Consider the following 24,469-nt stretch of genomic DNA (forward strand, 5'->3'; position numbering starts at 1 on the left):
CTTTTTTTCTATATTATACTTCAACCAGTCTTACTCTTGTAATATTTCTGATATTTACTCTTCTGGTGTTGCAAATATTTCAACTCTTATTTTCATCCCTATTTTAAAATTTGTGGCATCTATAACCAACAGTCCAAAATCCATCCTCCTTTCCCTCTACATTTATGGTTTCAAAAAGTCTTTCCCATCTTTCTTCTGTATTATAATTAATACCATTTCAGACTTTATTCAAGGCTTCTGTCAAGTGTATGAAGCACCGCGAATTTTGTGTAAATAATTATACATGTACTGGTTTTGTTTTCAGATGCACCCCCAAACGAATATCTTGGATGCAAACCTTGTTGTCCTGATGCGACCTGTGCTAATAAAAATCCTCAACCTTGCGATCTCATATGTACTGCTCAGTGCATAGAACAATTTAGATGCAAAAAAGGTTTCGTGAGAGATGAAATCAGCAAAAGATGTATCTGTCCCCATCAATGCCCATAGAAAAACAAACTGGAACAAACTCATTAGAATCAGCACAAATATTTTAATAAGTTGTTCAATATGGTGTATTTAATCAATAAAACAATAAGAATCATCAATAATGTAGCAAAATCAGTTTATTTGATTGAAGTATTAACATCCTGGTGACATAAATTTGGAATAAAGAGTATCATCTGCAGGAGATTATCGGCTGTTACAATCCAATTAGGTTTAAAAAATTTGAGTATAAATTAAATAAACAATATAGCAATAATTTAAAATGACTCTAAAATTTCTCTTCTTCCAAGCCATGTTTGAAGAACATCATTACAGGCACAGAGTTTCCATCGATTTCTCTATATTCCATTAAACCTACCATACCATCAATCTCCATAGATTCTCCAGTGAAAAATTGAAGTTCTTTAAACCTTCCTAAGATGTCTTTCATTACTTTATTCATATTAGTTTTGAATACATCTACTTGATCTGGTGCTTTTTCTTCCAACTTGGATACTAATCTGAAAGAGATTAATATTTATATTGGACGAAAATTATATATGGAAGATTGCTTTTCAATAAATTAAGAGTTTTAGATTGTGTGCTCTCAAATATTTGCAAATGAGCATGAATACAAAATTACCTTTATCAAAATTCATATTTATAGTCATAAAATCAAAATTAGACCCTTAGATTTGTACTATTATGATGTATAATGAATATCTGCAGCAAACAACTATTGAGTAAATATGATCTAATCTAATTATAGTCTGATTTTGTGTATTCAACATTTCATTACTTCTAATTAAAGTTGGTTATGCAAGCAAAAGTTTTACCAAACTCGGTACACCTGTGAAATTTGACTAAGGTTGTAAAACATTTGTTAATAGAGTAATCTGAAAGATGCTAATACACCAGGAAGTTGACTGCAAATACAAAATAGTCAGCTCACTATATGTCTACTAAACTAAAAATTATTTTCAAATAAAAAAACCTTATCTGAATAGTTATTTACTCAAAGAGAGAATTTAAGAGAATAATAAAGTCTACACCTCTATTCCTGTTATTTATGTTAAAATATTTTCTTTCCTATGTTAAAATCTAATGATTAAAAATTGTTGGGTCATCATATGAAAATTCATTTCCAAAATATGCATATCTAGAAGAAATGGTAAAATCAACTTGATAAAATCTGTAGGTCATCTGAAAATTTATATAATCATTCAAAAAAAACTCAAAATTGTTTAGAGTGATCATAAAAACAAATAAAGCTGTAATTAACATGAACTAAATAGGGTCTACCACATTAAAGTTAGTTTTTGTCTGGTCACTATATATATGTGGATATAAAGGCAATATCTCTGTTATCTTTTAATAGGAAGAAATTATTTTCACACCAAAGATTAGTTCTGGTCATTTCTTTTATAATAGCGATGATTATTAATAAGCATCTGATGTTTTTGACATCATTGTCTAAATTTTAAGTAAAAACTTCTACTAAGTGTAATATTAAACCAAATTGGCATAATTTGAATTTTTTAGGCAAATTTACATAATTATTTTGGAATACTTTATGAAAAATAATTAAGAATAAAAAATATTCTTAGATGATTCAGACTTAATTAGACACTGTGTATAACAAAAAGCATCAGGAATTGTAAAAAAATCTCAAGTTGATATTTATTATCAATAAAAAATCGAGGATTTATTAACCCTTGACCAGATATGGAGAAAAATAATGATAAACACGTCAATTCTTCACCTCTGCACTATTTTTACTTATGTTTCTATTATTTCTGTTGAAATCATTTAAATTGCTTTTATTTCCTATGTTAGAATCTGAAGTAGTACATCAAACACTGGACATACAAACAAATAATTCAGATTTTATTTATTTGGCATGATTTGCTCTGAATAACACACTTAAACATATTATTCAGTATTAGTTCATGCTATATATTGAAATTTGACATACTATATTTTAGGTTATCATGTGAATATTTATAAACAAGGTATATGATAAAAAAATATTTTTAACTTCGTTACATCTAAAAAAACACTTCAAGCTGCTAATCAAACTTAAACGGTAATTAGTTTTGGAATATTTATTGGAAATTATGAAATAGCTAATATGTAACAAAACAGAAAAGCAAAATGACTAAATAAATTTGATGTACTTACTTTTTCATATAGTCTTTAAGATATGCTGTGTAAGACTTTTTGTCGCCGAAAGCATATGTTTCGCACAACCTGTGATTGAGTACAATATCTACTCCAGATTCAACAGCTTCGTCTGTACCTTCATCGGCTTCTTCAGCTGATGGATTGGCTCCATCTATTTGGACGTCTCCGTGTTTACGTTGAATTAATTTTCCATATACCTCGTATAGAACTTCGTCTACTAATTTCATTTTGTAGGTATCTGAGAACATTTCGTCTCCTAAAAAATAATAAAGATGGTAAATGGAAAGTTTAACTTTGAAAATATATATAAACAAATTGCAAAACATCAAAAATATGTATATAAAATAGTTAAATACAATATTAAGAATAATATTTACCGGTAAAAATATCTTTATAAATCCTCATTTTCTTGGATTATTCAGATTTTGCTTTCTAATATCACAGATGGTACCTTCTTGTCAAAAGAGAGCACCTAAAAAGAAAGTGGTCGTCAAAAAAATCAGTGACGCCAACATTCGTTGTTCATGACGTTAACAATTCCGTTAATGTCGATTGCAATTGGTCATACAAGCAACAATTTCCTTAGAGCGGGACGTCCTCTACACGAGCCACTCAAAAATGAGGGTCTTACAAATTGTAAAATTATTTATTTGTTAATATTTTAATTCTATTTCGTGCTTATTATGCATGCATTTATTATACTGTAATTTATTTATATGATTACAAACTGCTTCTGAGTTACATGAGTTAGTTACATCAGATATCATTACCAAATTTCATTTACTGAACGTACTCTTTAGGAATTTGAAAACGTTTATGTCATATGTCAAAGTTAACCTATTATGCTAATATCGTTTACCGCACGTGTATATTTATAGCCAGTTTAAATCATTTCTTAACTGTCTGTAGTATTACAAACTTTAACATGGCAAACGATTTAGAAGCGAAAATTATTAAGCAAATAGAATACTATTTTGGGGACATAAATTTACCGCGAGATAAATTCTTGCAAGAAAAAATTAAAGAAGACGAGGGATGGGTGCCTCTGGAGACTTTATTAACGTTTAAACGGCTTGCCGCTTTATCTACGGACAAAGAAGTAATAGCGAAAGCCATTGAAAAATCTGAAGATAAAATTGCGGTAGTGAGCGAAGATCACAAGAAAATTAGACGTAATCCAGAAAAACCTTTACCAGAATTGAATGATGAACGTCGTAAGGAACTCATGAATATGACAGGTAATTTATTTAATTCTCCAAGTAGTTGAAAAAAGTATAAGTTCTTTAATTTTTTACAACTCTTTATGTTATATTATATTGAAACCGTCTCGATTTTTGGTCTTTTTGATAGACTTAAGTTACAGAAAACAGGTAACAACTGATAAAGACCGAAATCAAGACTATTTATTAAGAAAATAATTTATATTGGTATAATATGGGTTTTTCAATTTCATTTTTAGCCTATGTCAAAGGATTTCCATTAGATGAAGACTTTGATAAAATTGTCTCTTTCTTTGAACTATATGGTCCAATTGCCTCCTGTAATAAACGTTGTACTAAAGATCATAAATTTAAAGGCTCCTGTTTTGTGATTTTCAAAGATGTTGAATCCTGTAAAAAATTCATTGATCTCGAAAGTATTAAATATGGAGAAACTGAATTGATAAAAAAATTCCAGAAAGATTATTTTAACGACAAAAAGAAAGAAATTGAAGAAAGGAAGAAAAACAAAAAGGAGAATAAATCTAAATCAGATGAAAAGTCAGAGAAAAAATTAGAATTTCCTAAAGGAGCTGTTTTGCATTTCTCTGGAATCGAGCAGGGCCAAACTTTAACTAGGGAAGAACTGAAAGATAAAGTTAAAGAAATTGGTGATACTGAAGTACAATTTGTAGATTTTAGTAAAGGTGATTTAGAAGGTTATTTGCGTTTTCCGGCTGAAAATAATGCTGTGGAATTCTTTAATAAAGTAACTGACGCAACACTTGAAGTAAGCGAATGTAAATTGAAATTGAAAGTTTTGGAAGGTGAAGAAGAAGAGGAATACCTTAAAAAGAGTTCAGATGCCATCCTTGAATTCAGGAAGAAACAGAAAATGGGTGGAAGAAATAACAGGAAACGTAAAGGCAATTTTGGTGGCTATAACAAGGATTCAAAATCTAAAAAAGTAGATTAAAACTACAATATTTGTAATAATGAACTTGTTTATAAACTTATTTTTATTTGTACTGATGTATTATATAAAATGATATTTTTTTATCATGTTTTTTTAGAGAAAAATACAAGGAATTTGGATTAGGTTGTAGATTTTTGTCAACTATTATAAGTAGTTTCTTAAAAAAAATTTATTTTATACTTGGGAGTCCAATAGTTAAATGAACATAAACAATATCCCAGGTACTAATTGAATAATTCAAGGGATGTTGGGAGTTACAGGAAAATGTGATATCACGTTATCATTTCCCAAGTATGGATTTTCATTAATTCTATTGAAGGAACGGCTAATAATAGCTGAGAGAAATCTGTGACATAATTCAGTTTTAATCTGGAAGTTTTTCTCAAATTAATGTTAGCAGAAGCAGCCCTTTTATTTTCCACAAAATGTTTTTTATTAATAAATTTACATCTTGTATAGTTTTTCATTTACTACTAATATGATTTATCCCCCTTAAAGATCCAGTCCAATTAACAGCTCATTTTCATAGGCCAAAGTGGAAGCAATTATGCCGTGGAATAAATTGTATGTGAGCCCTAATCAGGTGTCGCAAACAAAGCCTACAGGAAATCTGACTAGGTTTCAAAGGCTTTATAAGAGCAGGGACCCTGACATCCTCCTCCACCCAGGGATCTGAGCAAACAGGTACCAAAGAACCAACTACTCCCAAAAGCATTGGTTTCTACTGATGGCTATGCTCTGGCCGGTGCTCTTGACAAGACCTGGTTCAAACACCACAACATCAGTGGCGCGCAGAAAAAAAGTCATGGCTACTGTGGTAGTTTAGTGCTTAATGGACTAGATTGACTCGACCTTCAACCTCCAACCAGGAGGACCAGTTAAAATCTGTTAAGAGGTCAGGAACTTGAGACTAAATAAATCTGGACGCAGGCCATGGAATGTCCAATCATTTTGATGGACATTGATCAAATGGCGCCTACGACAATAAGGGTTTGGAGGCACACATCACTGAGAGGGAGCAGTGGAATGGTGACCCAAGTATGCTATACTGAACAATGGAGCCACTTGTACAAAGACTGCTCCAGGAGGCGATACTCAATTGATGCCACAGGAACAAAGTAATCTCAATTTACTCAGATAGCAGAGCTGCTATAACTTCCGAAATGGCGTTCTCAAGGCTGGTGCTGGAGTGGAAGAAAGACCTGTAAAATGTGGTGAGCGATGGCTGCCAGCTCGTTTGGGAGCAGACTCACCAATGGGCTAAAAACCCATTATTGGTGTAGCTATCGCTTCACTCAACGGCCTGCTAGCAAGGCGGGCTCGGCAGAGACAAGTGAAGGTAAACATAGATGGACCTTGTGCCTGTCTTACCAAACAATTGCACCAATTAAATAGGAGCGAAATCTGACTAGTGACTGGACTTTCAAGTTTATACAGTCATCTTCGCACCATGGACATCACAGACGATCTGGAGTGTCACTGGTGCATGGAGGAGGATGAAACTGCAGACCACATTTGTGATATAGGTGTGGTTCAAAGACTTACAGCTTGCCTTATGACATAAAAAGGTTCAAGCCAAAGTGCAAATATATAACCATATTATTAGAGAAATATGTTTAGATTGGCATTGGAAATCAAATAAGAAATAAAGTTTTATATGAATTTTTAATGTCCTCATTTGTTTACAAAAACATTCTTTTATCTTACAAATTACTGTTAGCTTCTTTAGCATTTTGTAATGCTTGTGTAATGTAAAGTTTGGCCAATGATTGCGAACAAAACTGAGAAATAGCTTGACTGTAAGTATTCACTTGTCCAGCAATAATCATTGGGTTTAATCTTGGTGGAACCGGAGGTGGTCTAAATAGTTTATTGATATCCTCTTCAGGCAGTGGTGGTTCATCTTTGGCAATTCTTGCAGCATTTTCTTGAGCTCTTTTTTGTATATAGCGGTGTTTGTCTTGTTGCTGTCTACTTACAACCTGCTGATACCTGCAAGTAAATAACAATTTCTAGTACAAAATATTTTTCAATAATTTAATGTTTTTACCTGTTAAATTTGATAGCTTCTTGATTCAATTCGTCTATTCTATCCATAAGACACCTGAGTTGTCCTTCAAGTACAGAAGCCGTTCCAAGATCCAAAAACTTTGAACCTTCTTCTTCCGGTACTAATTCAGCTAATTCTGACATCATTATATTAGATAATGGGGAATTTTTAATTAGAAAAGGTACTTCCACAAACAAATTTTCATAGCCAACTTTCAATTTCAAAAGAACTTCAGGTGTAGATTCTCCTTCTTTATACATTTCTATAGCTTGTGGTGTCAGACGATAAGCTTTAAGAGTCAAAAATCCCCTTGATGACTTTTGTGTATCGTAAATTACGACAACAGATTCCTCAATGGAGGTTTGATAGTGGAATTGTGATTCCAGTAAAGGCAAACTCAAAAAATTGCCTAATAAAAAAATAACAAAATTAATGAAATATAAAAATTTTTGAAGTAAAATATTTACCAACATCAGCACTTTGATACCATCCCACATGAAAGTGATCCACATTAACTCTCCTTAGTCTACGCATCATAGCTAATTGGTATTCATCTTCATCCATATTCTCATCTGTTTGTTTAGGAAATGGAAAACAATTTGTTATTTCAAGACGGCTATCTACCACTAAACCCAACAACGCCCCTTGTGCAATATCCATATTTGTTGTGGATTCTTCATGGCAATGTTTAACAATTTTCATTACAGCCTGGAAAAAAAAGTTAAGTACAACTCGTATTGTATAAAATTCAAGTTCTTACTAATCCATCGGCTTGAACGTACGAAATTGTGGGCTCTTCTACACGTCTAGGCGTAGTGCTATTGGCATTATTAGTTGCAGCAGGACGACTTGCCATTTTGGCAATTTATGAAATTATACTTCAATATAGACAGTGCTGGATTCGAAAGGAACCTTATTGCAAAGAACAATTGACAAATGAAAAGATATTGACAAATTATAAATTTAATTTCTTCTTTTTTGTATACTCATTTCATGTACTTATACGGTTATATTAATATAACTCGTTTAAGTGTTTTGTTTTATTATATTCATATATTTCCTTGGAAATTACTTTGCAATAAGTCTAATTATTTGAATGAAATATGATATACTTATCTAAATTATCCTTACGATTTTTTAAATCAGTCCACTTGTTGTCTCATACTAAAACATGTCAGATTTCAAATGTCAATGCTCTCTCGTGATAGTTGAAAAAACTAGAATATTCTGTTAATACACTTTATATTTAAAGGGATTAATTGAATAACATGTTTTCTGATTATGTGTTAATACTATAGCTCTATTTTTTCATCAGCATTTCTAACTAAAGAAACGTATATTTTTTAAAATTATTTAATCACATTTTTCATGATAGTGAACAAGTGATACTACAAATAAACGCAATAGTGATAATTTCTGTTAATGCTCTAAAATGTCAAGACCAGTCAATAGGCATTATTTATTTATTTTAATCACATTATTAATCTTTTGTGTTAGTATATCTGATCAGAGTATTGCTGATGATGTACCAGTAACAAAACTTAGTCAAAATGTCGGTACACCTACAATCAAATTTCTTTACTGGTAAGTTCATTTGTTTCAAATGATATTTATTGGAATAGTTTTTGGAATAAAATCAGTTTTATATAAATAAATCGAATTGTAATTCTAGTTATTCATGTGGTTATAAGAACATGTTTGATCAGTATTCCAACATTATTAATCAAAAGTATCCAGAGATTCTCGTGGATGGTGCCAATTATGATCCACCAGGTTTAAATATGTTTATAGCAAGAGCAATAGTAAGTAAAAAAATATTTATCACAGTTTCATATATAATTGTATAGCTAAGTTATTTTATTTTTTTGTCTTCTGTTTCAATAAATATTTCAATTGTGTAGTATTAAATATAGATAAGATATAATGAATAATCAATATTTACATAAGCATTAGGATAATGATGCATCAACTAAATGGCTTCTGTATTTAATTTAATTTGCACTATGCTATAACGTCAGCATAGAGAGAGTCGAAAAATTGAGCAAAAATTTGTGCAATTCTCTTTATTTGTTAATTTCCTGCGTTCAGAGGATCATATTTCCTATGGAATATCTTTATTCCCTTTTTTATTATTTCCTTCCATATTTTATAATTTTAAGCCTGGTGTAATGATATCTGAAGGAGTTGTTTGATTTGATCAGGTAATTGGCATTTATTTATTTTTTCTTGTACTTTTCTCATCCCAATTACTCTTCTCTCTTTTATTGTTTTTTCATGTATTTGATGTTAGAATTCCAATTAAATTTTCCATTCAAGCAAAAGTAAAAATCCTCAGTCTTTTTCATTTATTAAAATTTTTTATTTCTGGTTTAAATTTAATTTTTTTTTCTATAAATATGCAAATGTTCTCTAGCGTCCTAAGGTGTCCATTGAGCAGTACCCTGACAAGACACCTGTTAGTATTCATAGGTTGTTCTTGCCACATTCAGTAGATCTTCTCTGGTCATAGCTTTACAGGAATTGTTTTGCTTGTCTCAACCCTTGTAGATGGTTCTCAATAACTGGTTTTACTCCTATCTACCTTCTTTTCTAGTGATTTTTTTTATTGTTTTATAGCTGATGCCACAAAAGGACTCAGTTCTTATGAAGGGTTTGTTTCAGTTATTGATTTGATTGAAATAGATTTTTTATTTTTTCTCAATACATTCTCTTCGTTCTCATTTGCTTTATGCATACATTTACTTCAATCTCTTGGTTCTTAGATACTATATCAAAGTTTCAAATTAACAAGAAAATTTTTTTCATCATCTGGAACCTTTATTTTATATTCATATTTCAATTTTAATAAAGTTTTAAAAGTTGATATAAGCTCGATTTTTTACACAACAATAAATATTCATTTTGTCTTCAAGGGTTGGATCAAAATGGCCATAATCCTATGTATACTTTCAAATATCAACATTTTCGAATACTTCAATCAAGCAAGACCGTCATGGTGGATATGGTGTGTTGAAAATAAACTATATGCCTGTATGATGTTGTTCTTTCTCTCCAATATTCTCGAAGGTCAACTCATCCAATCTGGAGCATTCGAGATATCTCTGAATGATATACCGGTTTGGTCAAAGTTAGAAACCGGTCGTATACCTCAACCTACAGAATTATTCCAAATAATCGACAGTCATATGCAATTTGACAATAAAATAGAACTGAATAATTTTGCTAAATAATATTGATTCTCTCCTAATGAATATCTAGGAGAGAATCATGGAGAATCTTCATTATAACATGTTGTTATTCTACCCCTTATCTTTGATGTAACTCTATTAAGTAGGGTTTCTATAATCCAAATATCTAAAAAGTTTAAACTATATTCGGATTTATAGTGTGTTCGAATTACAATATGCAAATATTTTTTTTAAACAAACTAATAAAACGTAAAAATAAATTTTATATAGGTACGTTTCTATTATTTGATTTTTGGCTTATCAAATCAAAATTTACAATTCTATAGTCTATACAGTTAAATTACTCTTCAGAGATACGATGACTAAAAACATGTAATTCTTCTGTTATTGGTTGGAGAAAACAATTAGTTGAAGATTCCTATGGATAAACTTTAATATTAAAATAATTCATGGTCAAGTTTTTTATTTCCGGTTGAATGTAGTACTGGTTCTATTCAGTGCAATGATATTTATAATTATAGATTTTTGGCAACTAAAAATGTTTTGCATATTATTTCTTTAGGTGAAATAATTAAAAAAAAAATAGGTATGTTGTCAGAACAAAACTTTTAATTCAATAATTGGGAATAACTTTGGTAAGGTTCATTCACTTTCTAATTGGTGTCAGATTCCTCAAGGATTATTATTTAATATGTTTATCAATATAATCATTTACAAAAGAATTAAAACCGTAAAATGTTTTATTTAAAATTTTTCCTGTATTAGGATTCTATTTTAATAAAGAATTTTAAATTAAAAGCTTTTTATTCTCATTTCAACAAAATATATTGGGTGTAAATGGAACGTGGATCTTAATATGATGTTGTAAATCGGTCATGTAAAAAGAGAAGGACCACAGGGGGACTTAATTCGATTCCTGTTCGGATGTTTTGTTTCACAGGCAACAATTCATTTGTAAATTGAGTTGATAGATTTTCAAATGGATAGTATTTTGAAAGAAAAATTTAATGAGATTAACGCCCTTATATTTAATACACAATATTTCAAGAGTTTAGATAATTAACCCGAATTAAAAAAGCATACAGCACTCATTCTCTGCATGTTTGGTAGCACTTATTTATGTTAGCAGTAGTTTTCCCTCATGAAAATAAATAAGAACAAACATCGCACAAGACTTACGAATAAACATCCCCAATCAATTCTTGGAATAACTACAACGAATATGATACCCGAAATTAATGAGTATCTGGATTCGTATATTATATATTTATATAATTTAATAAATAAAATGTTATAATAATTTAGTAAATTTATTTCCAATCTGGCCCGTCAAATTCAAAATTTAATATATGGTCCTCTGCAAAATTGAGTTTGACACCTCTGTTCTAAACGAAAACATTTGAGCTTGGTTATTTTACGCATAATTTGACATGAGAAATCAATATGGCCGACTTCCGTTTTGTTCTATGACGTGAAAATTGAGAACTTGAATGGAATGACGTGTCTAAATCATAGATAAATCACTCAATATTTCTTAGAATGTACTATGCTGGTCAGAAAGCATATATGTAATATATTATATATATGTCAGAAAGGCTATAGAAGGCGAAACTTTTGGAAATTATATCTACAAGAGCTCGTCTTTCAGATAAATAAATGCGACGTTGCCTAAACCATATATAATTCACTTAAACTGCTTTCGAATATTCTATGCTAATCTAAAGAAAACAAAACTTTCTGAATTGATATCTGATAAAACTTGCAATGAGTTATTCACTTAACTCTGTTATTTTTATTTTCAAGTCGGTCACAAAATATTAAATAAAATTTGATTTTAAGAATTTTTTTAACTTACTTATGGAATTTTTGTTAGTGGTGGTAGTGGTAGGAGTGGTAATGTCAAACGACTTGCAATATTAATCTATGAAATATTTTGACTTTTGAAAAAATTGCGTGCAACTTCTTGCTAGTGGTCTTGCACCATGTCAAGCTGCCTTACCATAGACAAATCTCTCGAAATTCCAGTGCTGTTTTAGTAGGTTCTAGAGTGTACAACTTTAGAAACTTACATATACAAAAAAATATGCTTCAGGTAAGTAAGTGGTTGACTCAACCATAGATAATTCACTCAAACTGTTCACGTTACATATGGTAAAAATCAATTATGACGCCAATATAAATCATGCATAAATCACTCAAAATTCTCTCGAATGTACCATGCCGGTCAGAAAGGTTCTAGAAGGCGAAACTTTCGGAAATTATATCTACAAGAGCACGTCCTTCAGCTAAGTGAATGCGACGTTGTCTAAACCATAGATAATTCACTTCTAAACCATATAGACCAATCTAAGCTATAGATAACTCACTTAAACTGCTCTCCAATATTCTGTGCTATTCTAAAAGGTTCTAGAAGGTGAAAATTATATCTTCAAAAGCACACGTTTCAGAAAAATAAATGTGACGTTGACTAAATCATAGATAAATCACTTTAAATGCCCTAGAACGTTCTTTACTGTTTGGCGTGTCTTAAGCACGCCTTTTAGGCAAGTAAATGCGTTGTCTAACCATAGACAAATCTCTCGAATGACCTGTGCGGAAAAGCGAAACTTTCGGAAATTATACCTACAAAAGCACACACTCTAAAAGGTTTTGGGAGGCGAAACTTTTAGATTTTATATCTGCAAAAGGCCATTTCTGAGCTTTAGCTACATGTATATTGTAAAATTTCTTTTATACTTTATATATTGATCAATTTTTTTATTGTTTTTCTAAAATCAATTATTAGCTCCGCGCCGTTGCCTAAATTTAGATATGTTCTATTTTGTAACGATAACAGATAATTAGAAAACTGAAAAGTTCTGTATTTAGAAGTTACGAATCGATAAAAAAATTAATTATTATTATAATTAAGAAATATCGTTTATTTGTTTAATTTATTACAATTTATTTTTGGCAGTGCTTAAAACCTACGATTGATACACAGATGAATCACATCAAGTTATTTTTGATAAGCTTAATTATTTCAATTTTAATTAAGACTATGGCACCAAAATAAAACGTTGGCTATATATTTAACATCAAGCTTCGCTTGGAAAAAGATTCTTTACATTTTTACATTTTCTTTTTCCCGAAAAATCCATTAGTGTTATGGGATAGAAAATTCATACTTAAAATATTTATACTGTACATTAATTACATTAATTTAACAAAAAAAAAATATGGCACGTTAGAGTGTTCAGTGAGTTATTCGATTATGTACTCTGTTATTGTTTGGTCTTCTTCTTCTGATTGGACGCGTCCTTCTGGTTCCGGTATTAAGCTGTTTGTAAGTCGGATTTGAAGTCGATTGTTCGGAATCTCTACTCGGGCTAATGAACGGAGGTGGAGGATTATTTGGTCGGTATACAGTTGGTCTATAAGACCGTCCTTGAGATGATGTGCGAGATGTTGCCGATGATTGTGGTAATCCTGATGATCCATATGAACCACCTGCTGATGATCCATACGATCCTCCTGATGATGTTCCATATGAACTTCCTCCCGAAGATCCATATGAACCTCCCGAAGATCCATATGAACCTCCTCCTGATGATCCATATGAACCTCTTCCTGACGATCCATATGAATCTCCCGCGGATGATCCGTACGAACCTCTGGATGATGCTCCGTACGATCCTCCTGTAGCTGCTGCGGCTGACGGTCCCGAAGACGTTCTATAAGATGAACCAGAAGAACCGTAAGCAGATGAACCTGGTGATACGCCATAACGTGTCGATCCCGAGGAACTGTCGTATGAAGATCCAGATGAAGTACCGTATGAAGATCCATAGGATGATGAACCAGTGTATGATGGTCTGGAATGATAAAAATGTTGAGTTGAGAAGCTGAATATATCGTACTGTACTTACCTGTTGTAAGGTCTATTTATCTCACTAGGTACTTCAGGTACTGGTACTGGATTTCTTTCTATTTTTCTTCTAATACATACAGAACATCTACTAACTTTTTGAGTAAGAGAACCCGCTTTTAGGGTTTCCGGTCTTGGTTTGCGGAACATAGCGTAGTCTTCTATAGTAGCAAGCCAATAAGAAACGGCGGTTGTGTAATAGTTGCATGTTCCGTGACCGTGACATTCGACAAATGGTTTTGGTCGGAATTCTTCTAGACAAGACCCAGGAGATACTAGAGATTGACCGGAGCCTTCTGCTCCTGCATCAGTATGCTGAAAATTGAGGAGAAATTCAATAGAGAAAAATTAAATCTCTTAGTGAAAACTTACCATGAGGAAACTGTATCCAATCCATAGTTGATCCCATCCTTGAGGACATAGTGGTACTTCCACCGTTTGACTGTGAACTGCAATTACTCTCGTTGGTGCTTCGCATACAGAACATCTTAAAATAAAAACAAAAAAGGTTAGGTACGGATTTCGACAACTAAATCGAGATTTAGTTTTCGTTGAGGATCTGAAATTAAATTACCTTGAAATATATCTCTGTACGTTTTGGGCAGCAATATTTGTCATTGTCATCGGAACTGGTTCCGTAGTTGATAACCAATAACTGTATTCATTACTTTGAGCATAATCGCATACATCATTGATGTTACAGAATAAGAATGGCATTGTGTTGAATTTTCTCAAACAACTTCCGGGAGCACCTAAGCATATAAAATAAAAAAAATTATCGCTTAGCTAATAATACCGTAAGAATATAAGGTAAAAATAGTAAAATATTGTTAAACTTACCCAAATCTTGTCCGTGTGATCTTTCATTACCCATTATGTGTAATAAAGAATAACCGTCCCACATTTTTACTGTATTTGATGGACAAACTGGTATTTGCTCCGATTGAGAATGCCTCGTGAAATGGAATCCTCTACTTCTAGGCGCAAAATATTGCGGAGCTGGTACTCCCCTTTCACCTTTTGGTCCTTGTAAACCCTTAGCACCAGTACGGCCTCTAAAACCTGGCGATCCACGTGCACCTTTAGGCCCATTTAATCCGGGAATACCAGCAAGTCCAATATCACCTGTGATAAAAAATATATTTTAATATAATTCTTAAATTTCGGTAGATTTTCGAAACATACCCATTTCTCCTTTTTGGCCTCGCGCTCCAGGGAACCCTGTTTTTCCTGGAAAACCTTTTAAACCGGGTACTCCATCAAATCCTGGTAAACCAATATCACCCGGTTCACCTGGTAGTGCATCTGGAGCCCAATCACCTACGTCTCCTTTGGACCCTTTAAGACCAGGAAAACCATCCACACCATCTAATCCAAATAAACCTCTTACTCCCTTAAGACCTTGAGGACCTCGAGGGCCTGGTAAACCGTCTAATCCTGGTTCACCACGTTCTCCTTTGGTTCCATTAAATCCTTGTAAACCTCTATAACCAACATCCCCCGTTTCTCCTTTTGCACTATAAGCCGAATATCCTTGGTCCCCAACAAAACCTTTAGGACCTGCACGGCCCATTCTTCCTTGAATACCTGGTTCACCTGTAATAACGAATAGTTGTAAAAGTAATCGTTAACTAAAATAATGATTTACCTCTTGGGCCAGGCTGTCCTGGGAATCCAGGAAAACCGTCATCTCCTTGTTCTCCCTTGAAACCAGTTAATGATATTCCTGGCTTACCAGCTCTTCCCATAGGTCCGTCAGGCCCAAATTCTCCAGGAGCTCCTTTTTGCCCTGGGAACCCTGGTCGTCCAGGAAGTCCATCAAAACCATCTTGACCTGGTTCACCTCGTTCAGGATTTTGTCCTGGTATTCCTGGTGGTCCAGGTAGTCCTACATCCCCTCTAGCGCCGGGCATTCCTGGATATCCGAAATCACCTGGTAATCCAGCAAATCCACTAGCACCTAATTCCCCTTTTAAGCCAATCAATCCAGGAAAACCGATATCTCCTTGTATTCCTTTTAAACCTATAAATATTTGTGTTCTTATGGAAATCTGGATAATGGGTATCAATTATTTTTTTACCTTGAATACCAGTCATACCATAGTCTCCAATATCCCCTTTTTCTGCAAATCCAATTGGTGCAATACCAGCAAGACCCCTGTTTCCTTTTAGACCTTTAGCGCCGGTAGCTCCTATCGCTCCACGATATCCTTCATCACCAGGCATACCTGGTCTTCCTATTAGTCCGGGTTCACCATCCACTCCTCTTTCTCCTTTTGTTCCATTGAATCCCATACGTCCGATATCACCTCTACTGCCCTTGAAGCCGGGTATCCCGTTTAGACCGGGTATTCCTGGTTGACCAATTGTTCCTTTGTCGCCCATAAATCCTTTATAACCAACGTCTCCGTGTTCTCCTTGTTCACCTTTAATTCCAATAAATCCATTACGTCCATCTTTACCTGGCTCACCACGCTCGCCCTTTTGACCTCTTGGACCTACTACATCTCTTCCGTCATCTCCTGCTAATCCTTTCAAACCCGGTAATCCCGGACGTCCACTAAATCCTTGAGGTCCAGGTAAACCTGGCTCTCCAGCATCTCCCTTTTCTCCACTTTGTGAAGATTCTCCTTCCTCTCCGTCCCAGCCTGGCAAACCTTGATCTCCTCTGCCTCCTTTTAATCCAGCTTCTCCCTTAAAACCCTGTAGTCCTTGATATCCGATATTTCCCCGTTCTCCTTTCCTGCCATAATAACCGGGCAGTCCTTTGGGACCAGGTAATCCATTTAGACCTGGAAAGCCCATATCACCCCTCTCGCCGGATAGACCCGGAACCCCCATTAATCCATCTGAACCTCTGTGACCAGGGTATCCAACAGGACCTTCATCTCCTAAAATTCCACCATTTTTTAATTGATTTGATTCGTAAATTCAATTATAAATAAACAAAAGCTAAATTCCCAAATTATAAACATTTATCTCACCTGGGAATCCTCGGAATCCTTGAAGTCCTGGTTCACCCTTTGCTCCAGGTAACCCTACTGGTCCTGTAATACCGTCTTCTCCTTTTGGTCCAATATCTCCGAATTGTCCGGGTAATCCAGGTAATCCATCAGCACCATACCTTCCTGGTGGTCCTGTGATTGATGCGCCTTTTTGTCCTTTAGCTCCAGCAAAACCGGTAGCGCCGCTATATCCTGGAGATCCTTTGGCTCCTTTATCTCCTTTAAGTCCAGGTCTTCCTGCAAGTCCAGGACGTCCGTCTGGTCCAAAATCTCCTGTTTGTCCTTTAACACCTTTCAATCCTTTGATTCCCATAACACCATTCAAAATTGCTAAACCGTAATCTCCTCGATCTCCTTTTGGTCCGCGAATACCAGGAAGACCATCTATTCCTGGTTTACCATCTGGACCGGATGGTCCTCTGAATCCTTGATCTCCTCGAATGCCAGGATATCCTTTAAGACCTTGTGGTCCGTCGAACGAAATTCCCTGTTCTCCGGTTAAACCTTGTAGTCCCGGTAAACCAGGTGATCCCCGGAATCCTTTCGGTCCAACCAAACCATCATAACCTGAAATCATTTAAGAATACGTATTTTTATTCCAGAAGGCGATGAAAAACTCAATTTCGATAAATACCTGGTTCTCCTATATCGCCTTTAGATCCTCTGTCTCCTCGCTTATCTTCATATAGTCCTAATACATCTCCCTCCATACCTCTAGGTCCAGGTGCTCCAGGCTCTCCTTTCGTTCCCCTAAATAAAACAATGTCATTTTTAGAATAGAAATTGGAACAAACAAATAATAAAGGTGGAGTTTTTACTTACTTAATTCCTTTTAAACCAGGCGATCCCATAACATCTTCTTTTGTAGCTGACGTTGGTTCACCTTTCATTCCCGGAGTTCCGTTTAGACCAGGCAAACCATCTTTTCCAGGTATTCCTGGCTCACCATCATCACCAAATTGACCTTTGAGACCTACAAATCCTTCATCACCCATCGGACCCTTTGGACCAGGAAGCCCTTCAAGTCCCATCAATCCCGGAAAACCAGCATCTCCTGTTTCTGCTTCGTCGGCTAATATTAAGTTACCGGGAGGGTAAGTGAGTATTCCTGGGTTACCTGGAGGTCCTGGTACTCCTTCCATACCGTCTGTTCCAGGTGTTCCATCTAACCCAGGCTCTCCTGCCGGTCCCGGTAATCCATCAGGGCCAGGAGGTCCACGCGGTCCTGGCAATCCTTGGTATCCAATTGTTCCAGGGCGACCAAAACGACCAGCCTCTCCTTTATCCCCTTTATTCCCCCTTAAACCTTTATAACAGACAAGAATCTGTTGAAATTGTTCAATTATATATGGAAGAACTTACCAGGACGGCAAACACCACAGTCATCTCCACGCCTTCCTTTTAATCCTGGAAATCCATCCATACCATGGAAACCCGGGTCTCCCGCAATACCAGGAGGTCCACGTGAACCTGATTCTCCTGGGGGCCCTCTTATAGGACTTCCTGCACCAGGGAATCCCTTGAGACCAGCATCACCAGTATCACCTCTGTCGCCAGGAGGTCCGTCAAAACCATCTAGACCTGGAAGCCCCGCAGGACCCGGGGGTCCAAATACTGTTTCACCAGGAAATCCTTTTTGTCCCATTATACCGACAATTCCTGGTTCACCTGGTGGTCCAGGGTTACCAGGTCTACCGGGTAAACCGTCTTCGCCACGTTCTCCTTTAATACTAAGTCCTTTTATACCTGGCACACCAGGCCTTCCTTGAGGGCCTGGCTTTCCCGGTTCTCCCATCGGGCCAGGCATACCCGGTAATCCGGGTATTCCTGACATACCAATTTCTCCCATGGGCCCATCGGGTCCTTGTCTACCTCGGGGTCCCGGCTTAGCTGGCTCGTCGAGGAATGGATTATAGACACCTGGGGGACCTTCCTTTCCTTGAGGACCTGGGCTACCTGGTCTTCCTGATTCACCAATTCCTCCTTTATCTCCATCTAAACCATCTTGACCTGCGTATCCGGGTGCACCTTTATCTCCCTTTTCTCCAGCAGGTCCCTCAGGTCCTGGTGGACCTTGCTTTCCGTAAAAACCGTCTATACCTTGATCTCCTCTGAAACCCGATTCTCCTTTACGTCCAGGAATACCCTGTGTGAATTTGAAAGGATTAAATCTTCTTATGTATCATTAATATTTAACTTATATGGAGTAAAATTATTTTATAAATTATTATTTCACTCACAGGCTGTCCACGTTCTCCTATGTATCCTTTTCTTCCCCATTCTCCCATTTCTCCTTTCTGTCCTTTGTCTCCGGGCTCTCCTTTTAAATTGAGGGTGGTAGGTACAACTGACCAATCTCCTTTAGCGAATCCATCTCCTTTTTCCCCTTTTTGGCCTTGATCACCATCCATACCACGTTGTCCAGGTAAACCGGGTTTGTTGTCACCTGCATCTCCTTGTACCCCTTTTGGTCCCGCTTCCCCACCAATACCCTAATCAAAACAAATCGATGGTACAGTATAACATACAATTTTCAAGTAGATATTCTTACAGAAACTCCAGGTGGACCTCTGTAACCAGTAGGACCTCTAGGTCCCTGTAGACCATCTATACCTTGGATTCCATCAATACCGCTAATACCCATTTCTCCTTTTACTCCTATGGAATTTCCACCTCCGTCACCAGCTTCTCCAACTGGACCTTGAGGACCTTCAGGACCTGGAGAACCACGTGGTCCTGGACGCCCTGGAGTACCAGCAACACCATGCGCTCCGTCAGCACCGTCGTAACCGTCAATACCTGGTGGTCCTCGAACTCCCGGTTCACCTGGTTCACCCTAGGAACATATATTAGAATAGTTATTGAATTCAAGTTAATACTCTAAAAAATACTTACAGCTCGACCGGGTATTCCTTGTATTCCTTGTAGTCCTTCATCTCCCTGAAACGAAAATGAATCTTGTAAACGTTAACGTGGGATAAGAGTAGAAGAATAATTCTTGTCATTGATAGGGTGCAAAATTAGATATAAATATAATGTAGTATAAACTTACTCTAGGTCCTTTATCACCTACAGGTCCATATTCACCATCGGATCCTTTTTCTCCTTTCGGCCCGGGATTTCCCGGAAAACCTACATCGCCGTAATCACCTGGTCTAGCTGGTATACCCGGAAGTCCTTCAAGTCCTGGTGCCCCCTTTATGCCTGCACAATTACATTTCCATCCCTTGTACGGATTGGGACATCCCCCGCACTGTAAACAAAAAAAAATTATATTTAAAGTGTCAAGTAGTGAGCTGGGATAGGATCAGTAGATCTCGGTTGCTAGAAGCTGTTAATTTTCCAACTTTGAAGGAATAATTTACTTAAAAGACGTTTTAAAAGATTGTTAATGTGGATCATCTGCTGCTGCATTGGTATAAAAAGATACGCGTCATCCTCAATCATTCGTAAGAACAAAATTCTCTAGGTCAATAGGGTTTAGATAAACTACACTATGTACTAAGCACTAAACTACACACTATTCACTAAAATTATGCACTCAATCAAATTCACTGTTTACTTTTTACTATGTCAATTCGTTTACTGAAACGTCCAATTATTTACTGATTTCCACGCCTTCCGCCAAACTTTAGACTGTATCAACATAATGGTACAGGACTGGCTTTACGATCTACGTGAGTAGACGAGTTCGTGGTGATACGATTTTTAATAATTCAGAGCTTTCAGCCTCCGGAGTTTTTTCACGGTTATTTTTGTTTGTTATTATTGTTATTTCATGGGTTACATGACAGGGTTTCAAAAAAATATAATTATATACAGGGAATACGAGTGGACAAATAAATTTAATTGTATTAAATGTTTAGTTTTATATTAGAGAATATTGTATGAATAAAAAACTTTTTATGAAACATTAACAGTGTTAATAAACAGTGTTTATTGCAATAATAATGTCTCACAGAGCAGCGGGTCAATGACTTAATTAGTCGAAGTGATTATGAAAAAGAAAAAACCAAAGTATAATACGATTGAATAAACCTGTTAAATATGCATTGTTTCGAGTTAATAATTCGATTGAAAAAGGTACCGAGTGTCTCGATAAGAATGACGCCCTCGGTAATATATCAGAAACGGTTTGTACGAGGGTTTTCTGTAAAGTTTCCGATATAAAAAACATCATTTACAGTTTTCAACAACAAATACGTTTTAGCTGGACTTTGCTTCGGTTTAAGGTTGCAGAGGTTAAAATTCTCCTTGAGCCAGAAACTTGCACTGATAAATGCGGTAGAAAGTGAAAGATATGTGCTAGAAGTACGAAATTTCGTCGATTTTGTGTCTCATTGATGATGTAGTAAAGTAGAATTTCTCAATATTTCTATTTCAATGATTCAATTTCAACGATATCCAAAAAATAATGTAGCTAATCAAAATGGTAAATCAAGAAACTTTTGAAGATTCTAAAGAAATATTTTGTTATAATTTATGATTAATTTCAAGAAAAATATGCGTGTGGATCTCAAAATAGGTCAAATTATATAACAAGGACTTCTCGATTTGATAATATTATACAATGATTTGCGTGTTATCTATTAACTTTTTATTACTTGTTTTTATCAGTAATTACAACATTTAAGGACATAAATTACTCGTGTTTGACCATGATCGATAATTTTTGTCCGTAAATTCAGTATTCAAACTAAATACTTACGAGGTGTGGTTATAAAATAACAAAACTGAAGCTGCAAAACCTGTTATCTATAATTATTGATTACTTATATAATATTAACAAGTGATGACAGTTTTAACTCTTGTCAATTGAAGAATATTGACAATTCGATGAAATAGTAATGTCAAAAATTAAATAGTCTGGGAGCTTGTTGCGTTGTATTCTGAATTAAATCGACCTATATGAAATGAATAAGTTTTATTTGAGTGTTGCTTTTTAGGAATTTTTTTATTTGATTTTGTGTGATAAGTGGTTTCAGGATTACTTATTTTTATTTGTATAAAAATATTGAAAGACTCCGTTAAAAATTTAAAGAGTATGGTTAATTTTAACACCAACTATCGAAGAGTTTTCTCGACAAACCAATACTGCGAATTGATTCAATACCAAAACAATCACCTGGGACTCAGCTCAGCTCAGCTCGTAGAAATCCTCGGGAATTCTGAGAAGAAAACTTTTTAATGTTAATGGTAGTGGTCAATTTTTAATGACGATAATGCGATACCATAAAGAACTGCGGCGGTCTTAGAGAAAATAAAAATTCAAGGTTTAATTCCAACCAAGTCGCTTAATCTTAATCCCATACCAATATGGTATTTATAAAGAAATTGCGGGGTAGGTAAACGGCTTTAGAGGCTTCTACAGGGGTCGTCACCGTTTCCATACTTCTTATAAAATAAAGTTAAGAGCTGGTGCAGATTAGAAAGTGTAAATCCCAGATTTCCGCACTATTGCATGTTGTATTACAGAAAAGTTTATAGGGTAACATAAAGATGGAGTTACTAGTATTAAATTTATATAATTTTCAAAATACGTGTATAAATTTGACAGCTCAGCTGTCATACTATTAGTTTGTGACATATAGGTTTTGAGTGAAGCAACTTGTGTTAGTTTAAAAAAATGGTTACAAAGAAATTTTGGTTTTTCGTGAAAAGTTGAAACCAAGACTTGGCCTCTGGAAAGTCAAACACGAAGCCATCGACGAAAGCATCAATGAAGTTAACGAAAGAATTGCGGATAACCGTAAATATTTGGTTTTGCGAAAGTTCTGTTTAGAGTAGTATCTGCTTCTTCGTTATCAATATTAAAACAAAACAATGGACTGAAAAGGGAAAATCAGCTCCATAGAAGGCAAGGATTATTCTATCTGCAGTAATGGTCATGGACTTGACATTCAGCTGAGTGATGAGCTGACCTCAAAGCGTGGAAAAACGCAAACATCGACTGACAAGGTTATGGCATCAGTGATATGACACAGTTTTGAGCTTATATTCATTTATCCCACAAATTCAACGCAATATATATCATTTTGAGAAGCACCTGTAAAAAATAGCATCAATACCACCCAAATGTTCTACAAGAAGGGCTACATCAGTGGTGAATGAAAGTCAACACTGACAAATCCACGTTCCCCACAAAACGAGGTGTCTGTACGCAAGTGACCATTGACGATATGGAGATTCTAGTGAAAACAGAAGTCAAATATCTCGGACTAGACTTGGACCAAAAATTAACTTGGAAGATACTCATACAATCTAAAAACACGTAACTAAAGTTAAAACTTCCAAATATGAATTGGTTAATCGGCAGACAATCGCAGTTAACGATGAAAAATAAGATACTTATGTACAAAATCATCCTAAAACTAATATGGACATATAGCTTAGAGCTATGGGGTTGCAGTAAATCATCTAACACCAAGATACTGCAAGCTTTTCGATCTAAAATACTTCGCTTAATAGCTAATGCTCCGTGGTTTATAAGTAACAACATATTACACAGAGACCTCGGTATTCCAGCCATCAATGAAGTTATTCAGACGATAAGAAACAAAAACCGCAACGAAAGCCACCAAAATCTATTAATATCCAAGCTTTACACTGATCCAATGGAACAGAGAAGACTGAAAAGACGCTGGCCTCATAAAGTGGTCTACGGAGACCCTTCAGTGGATGGTGACCGCCTCAAGTGGAGAAACAATTACTTATTACTCTGTATTTTTTGAGTAGATTGTAAATTTGTAATTAAATTGAAAAAAAATTAGTTTTCAACCATATTTGGTTATTTTAATTGTCGTTATTTCAAATTTGATCTATTTTAATAGACATTCTTACTTTTTCTATGAATTGAATTAATGTTATAACAATCAATAAATATGTATATATATCTTGAATTTAATAATTAAATGAACTAATTATAGATTTAGTATATGATCTCATTCAAGGCCTTTGAAAAATAGGTTCAAACAGGTCAAATTTCAGTGATATTTTATGTAGCTTTTTTGGAATACGCGTTGTCTAATTTTCATTGACTATCTTGAAAAAAGAAAAAGTATCAACGACGAACTTTTTGCAACGTTTTGCAACTTTTTTGTTCTCATACATACATAGACACAAAATTACCTCGTTGGTCGAAGAGTTCGAAGTGTTTGCAGGTGCTCAAAACGAATTTTTGCGTTGATATGTGACAATTGATGAAACATGGCACGATCATTACACTTACGAGCCCGATCGACATTCAGCTGAGTGATGAGCTGACTCCAAAGCGTGGAAAGACACAAACAGGCCAAATTTAAGTAATATTTTAAGTTTTTCATCAGTATATAAAATATTTTTTAAGTTTTTTCTTCTTCTTCATTGTACGTTAGGATTTAGTCCCGTGTTTGCATCCATAGTTACCTAGTTGCAGCTGGGATGATAAAGACCAGTTTACATCTTGTAGGTTGTCGTCCTGGTGGTCGGTTTTTCTTCCTTTGCAATATTTGCCTGT

At 34.9% G+C, this 24,469-nt stretch overlaps 5 protein-coding genes across 5 annotated transcripts in view; 2 read left to right on the plus strand and 3 right to left on the minus strand.

Moving 5' to 3' along the window:
• Positions 1-663: 663 nt before the first annotated feature.
• On the minus strand, positions 664-3,247 carry LOC130441879 (translationally-controlled tumor protein homolog). Its single transcript, XM_056775704.1, has 3 exons — positions 3,027-3,247; positions 2,647-2,905; positions 664-986 (listed from the first exon to the last, which is right to left on the minus strand). Exons 1-3 carry the CDS (start codon positions 3,052-3,054, stop codon positions 755-757), a joined length of 519 nt encoding a protein of 172 aa, XP_056631682.1. The 5' UTR covers positions 3,055-3,247; the 3' UTR covers positions 664-754.
• Positions 3,248-3,467: 220 nt separating this feature from the next.
• LOC130441875 (la protein homolog) lies at positions 3,468-5,282 on the plus strand. The gene is made up of 2 exons (XM_056775701.1): positions 3,468-3,887; positions 4,109-5,282. Exons 1-2 carry the CDS (start codon positions 3,473-3,475, stop codon positions 4,822-4,824), a joined length of 1,131 nt encoding a protein of 376 aa, XP_056631679.1. The 5' UTR covers positions 3,468-3,472; the 3' UTR covers positions 4,825-5,282.
• Positions 5,283-6,470: 1,188 nt separating this feature from the next.
• LOC130441877 (eukaryotic translation initiation factor 3 subunit H) lies at positions 6,471-11,967 on the minus strand. The gene is made up of 5 exons (XM_056775702.1): positions 11,918-11,967; positions 7,635-8,038; positions 7,342-7,582; positions 6,875-7,283; positions 6,471-6,816 (listed from the first exon to the last, which is right to left on the minus strand). Exons 2-5 carry the CDS (start codon positions 7,728-7,730, stop codon positions 6,528-6,530), a joined length of 1,035 nt encoding a protein of 344 aa, XP_056631680.1. The 5' UTR covers positions 7,731-8,038; positions 11,918-11,967; the 3' UTR covers positions 6,471-6,527.
• On the plus strand, positions 8,024-10,860 carry LOC130441878 (thioredoxin reductase-like selenoprotein T homolog CG3887). The gene is made up of 3 exons (XM_056775703.1): positions 8,024-8,458; positions 8,547-8,676; positions 9,787-10,860. Exons 1-3 carry the CDS (start codon positions 8,307-8,309, stop codon positions 10,102-10,104), a joined length of 600 nt encoding a protein of 199 aa, XP_056631681.1. The 5' UTR covers positions 8,024-8,306; the 3' UTR covers positions 10,105-10,860.
• Positions 11,968-12,956: 989 nt separating the features above from the next.
• Positions 12,957-24,469, minus strand: part of LOC130442186 (collagen alpha-1(IV) chain) — a 106,609-nt gene continuing 95,096 nt past the window's right edge. Inside the window, exons 2-17 of the mRNA XM_056776302.1 lie at positions 20,027-20,227; positions 19,870-19,914; positions 19,526-19,810; positions 19,215-19,466; positions 18,337-19,120; positions 17,797-18,280; positions 17,609-17,724; positions 16,954-17,541; positions 16,051-16,860; positions 15,618-15,992; positions 15,155-15,565; positions 14,810-15,094; positions 14,544-14,721; positions 14,342-14,456; positions 13,971-14,284; positions 12,957-13,916 (exon numbers count right to left, since the gene is read on the minus strand). Coding sequence (XP_056632280.1) covers positions 13,298-13,916; positions 13,971-14,284; positions 14,342-14,456; positions 14,544-14,721; positions 14,810-15,094; positions 15,155-15,565; positions 15,618-15,992; positions 16,051-16,860; positions 16,954-17,541; positions 17,609-17,724; positions 17,797-18,280; positions 18,337-19,120; positions 19,215-19,466; positions 19,526-19,810; positions 19,870-19,914; positions 20,027-20,227 — 5,862 coding nt within the window. The 3' untranslated portion in view covers positions 12,957-13,297. The remainder of the gene's footprint in view (positions 13,917-13,970; positions 14,285-14,341; positions 14,457-14,543; positions 14,722-14,809; positions 15,095-15,154; positions 15,566-15,617; positions 15,993-16,050; positions 16,861-16,953; positions 17,542-17,608; positions 17,725-17,796; positions 18,281-18,336; positions 19,121-19,214; positions 19,467-19,525; positions 19,811-19,869; positions 19,915-20,026; positions 20,228-24,469) is intronic.

This window comes from Diorhabda sublineata, chromosome 3 (genome assembly GCF_026230105.1).
Source record: "Diorhabda sublineata isolate icDioSubl1.1 chromosome 3, icDioSubl1.1, whole genome shotgun sequence".
NCBI classification, from domain to species: domain Eukaryota; kingdom Metazoa; phylum Arthropoda; class Insecta; order Coleoptera; family Chrysomelidae; genus Diorhabda; species Diorhabda sublineata.